General features: G+C 40.2%; 1 protein-coding gene across 1 annotated transcript; it reads right to left on the reverse strand.

The window, feature by feature from the left end:
* Positions 1-319: 319 nt before the first annotated feature.
* On the reverse strand, positions 320-2,351 carry LOC128467617 (acrosin-like). Its single transcript, XM_053449291.1, has 5 exons — positions 2,282-2,351; positions 1,502-1,700; positions 921-1,186; positions 511-656; positions 320-409 (listed from the first exon to the last, which is right to left on the reverse strand). The coding sequence occupies exons 1-5, from the start codon at positions 2,349-2,351 to the stop codon at positions 320-322; spliced, it is 771 nt and encodes a 256-aa protein (XP_053305266.1).
* Between the last annotated feature and the right edge of the window lie 291 nt (positions 2,352-2,642).

The raw sequence follows: 2,642 nt of genomic DNA on the forward strand, positions 1-2,642 counted from the left end.
TCCGCTAGGGGTCTGTCTCCACAGACTCTGCTGATTTTTTCAGCTACAGTTGGAGCGATTTGTTTCTCGGCCCTCTTTTTCATGGTCTCGGATTCAGGGTTCTTGTTCTTAGAAAGATGTTTAGAAATCCACTCGAGATAATACTGGGTGGCGGAGTAAACTCCAGGGCTTTTCTCCTGGGCACAGCCGGAGCCCCAGCTGGTTATGCCGACCACAGTATAGAACTTAGCTTTGCTCTTTTTGCACATTAAAGGTCCTCCACTGTCACCCTGCGAAAAACAAAGAAAAGAAAACATTCCTGAATAAAGACTTTCAATAACTACAATGCTTTAACTGGGTCTCGCTGTCTTTGCTTTTCCTTCTTGTATTTCACCTTTCCTCTTTCTGAAATGTTCTCTGTCAGCTGTTCCTGGACACAGTGTTACAGAACAAGTACTGTCCAGGACGCTTAAAACTATAACAATCCTCACCCATCATCACCCATGCCCAGAGAAAAAAAGATATGCGTACCTGGCAACTATCGATGCCTCCCTGCTCATATCCAGCGCACAGGTTGTAGTCACCCACTGCTCCGTTGTACCAGGTTGGGCGGTTGCAACGGTCAACTGGAATTAAATTCACTGGGGCTTCTTGAAGGACATCTGATGTTTCTGAGGCTAAAGAAAAAAAGAGTATATTAAACATAGGACCACCATCAGAAATCCTGTGGCCCAGTAAAAACCTAAAACATGGCCCCTATCCCATACAATGCTACTCACACCACTCTCACAATGAGGCCACCAAGCCCTAGAGTTTGCCTTGGGGCCACCAGACCCCAGTGTCCAGAAAGGCTCAATGCCCACAAGGGAAAACTCCAAACACCAGTCAGGAGGCAAGTAGCAAACCCTATCTATAGGTAAAAAACCTAGGATAAAGCTTACATCCTTCTTTGAGGACACCCCAGCCAGCGACGTAGCAGTCATCCAGTTTGTCCACAATGGCGTGTTTGGCAGGAAGGCAGGCAGGCTGAGTGTAGTCATCAAATTTGATGGATTGATTGAGCCGGAGCAAGGCGATGTCATCACGCTTAGTATGCGGGTCGTACGTCTCATGTTCGATCTTCTCTTTTATCATTCTGATCTGAACATGTGCCCCCATGTCTGAGAGTTGGTTTGCCCCAAACACGAGTCTCCAGCCATAATATTCACTGAATAAACCAAAATACAAGTTATTAGTGATCTTTTATTCTTGGGCATTAATAAATACCATATTGACCCCAAAGTCTCAATAGGACAAGCCCCTCATGAGCTCAATGTGGTTATGTGAACGGTTAAATTTTTAATTTAATATCTAATTAATATCCTGGGAGGACAAACAAAGGAATGCACTAGACCACTAATTCCAAATGGTATATCGCCTTGTGCTCTATTTTCACTGGTCTGCAATACCCACAAAGGCCAGCAGTCTCCTAAACTGACCCAATTCTGCATTCATTCTCCCATAAAACAATTAAAGTACTTACTCGCCAACATCCCGGAAACAATGGGCAGCTGTCAGAACCCATAAATTACTAAGGACGAAACCTCCGCATACGTGGGAATACTCATCGTCCCTGTACTCCTGGATGCTGACTATCCAGGGCCAGTTACCAGGCTCCGCATCCTTTCCTCCCACCACGCGGGAGCCACGGAAATCCTCCGCTAGGGGTCTGTCTCCACAGACTGAAATAGAAATAGAAAGACATTGGAGAAACAAGAGGTTTTACTTTAATGTAAAATGAAGAACATGCTGAGATAAAAGGTAGATAATTTTATAAAATAAAGTCAAATAAATGTGTGGAGGGGATAGATAGAACTATACTCAATTCTAAAATTATATCTGGACCATTCTTAAAATCCCTAAGATTTGCCATTATTATTATTCATTATTATTATTAGTAGTATTATTAAAGGCCATGGTTTACAAATATAAAATACCATTAAGAACAAACATCTTATTTTTTCACAGAATAAAGTAAGATTTAATCTTATTGCTATTAACAGGACATACAAAATCATAACACACACACATTATTAAATAACATCCTGATTTTAAAGCTATTTGACAGTTATAGGCATTACCGTATTGTACCAATGGGGGGGAGGGGTTAATTAAGGAGTTATTTATAGAAGAACAGGCTGTAAGAATATAAAATATCCATGAATTGTAATAGTAATGGTAATCATCTGCATCTCCCCTAAAACCATTAATGTTGTATCATTAAAAACCTGTACTTTCCTTCTGTAATAACCGATCTACTTACCTCTATAGTCAGAGCTCTCAGATGTTCCTAGGAAAGCCCAAATAATTATAAAAATCACATATAACTTCATGCTTACTCCATAGCACTGAAAAGCAATCTGTTTATGCACAAGAGTGTGCAGAATATGTTGCGCACCTGCTAGGATTCTGGCATCATAAAGACAGAGTTAGGTATGAGGTCACAAAATAGTGAAAGTGTGAAACATGGAAATGCAGAGTAAAGACTGAAACATGGAACTAAATAAATAAATAAATCACTTACATGTACAAAACATAATATTAAACGGACAAAAAAGCACTGCTTTTCTATCATGTCTAATAAAATATTAATTTGATGCATGGAAAATGTATGGTTTATAAGA

Source organism: Spea bombifrons, chromosome 10, assembly GCF_027358695.1.
Source record: "Spea bombifrons isolate aSpeBom1 chromosome 10, aSpeBom1.2.pri, whole genome shotgun sequence".
NCBI lineage: Eukaryota > Metazoa > Chordata > Amphibia > Anura > Pelobatidae > Spea > Spea bombifrons.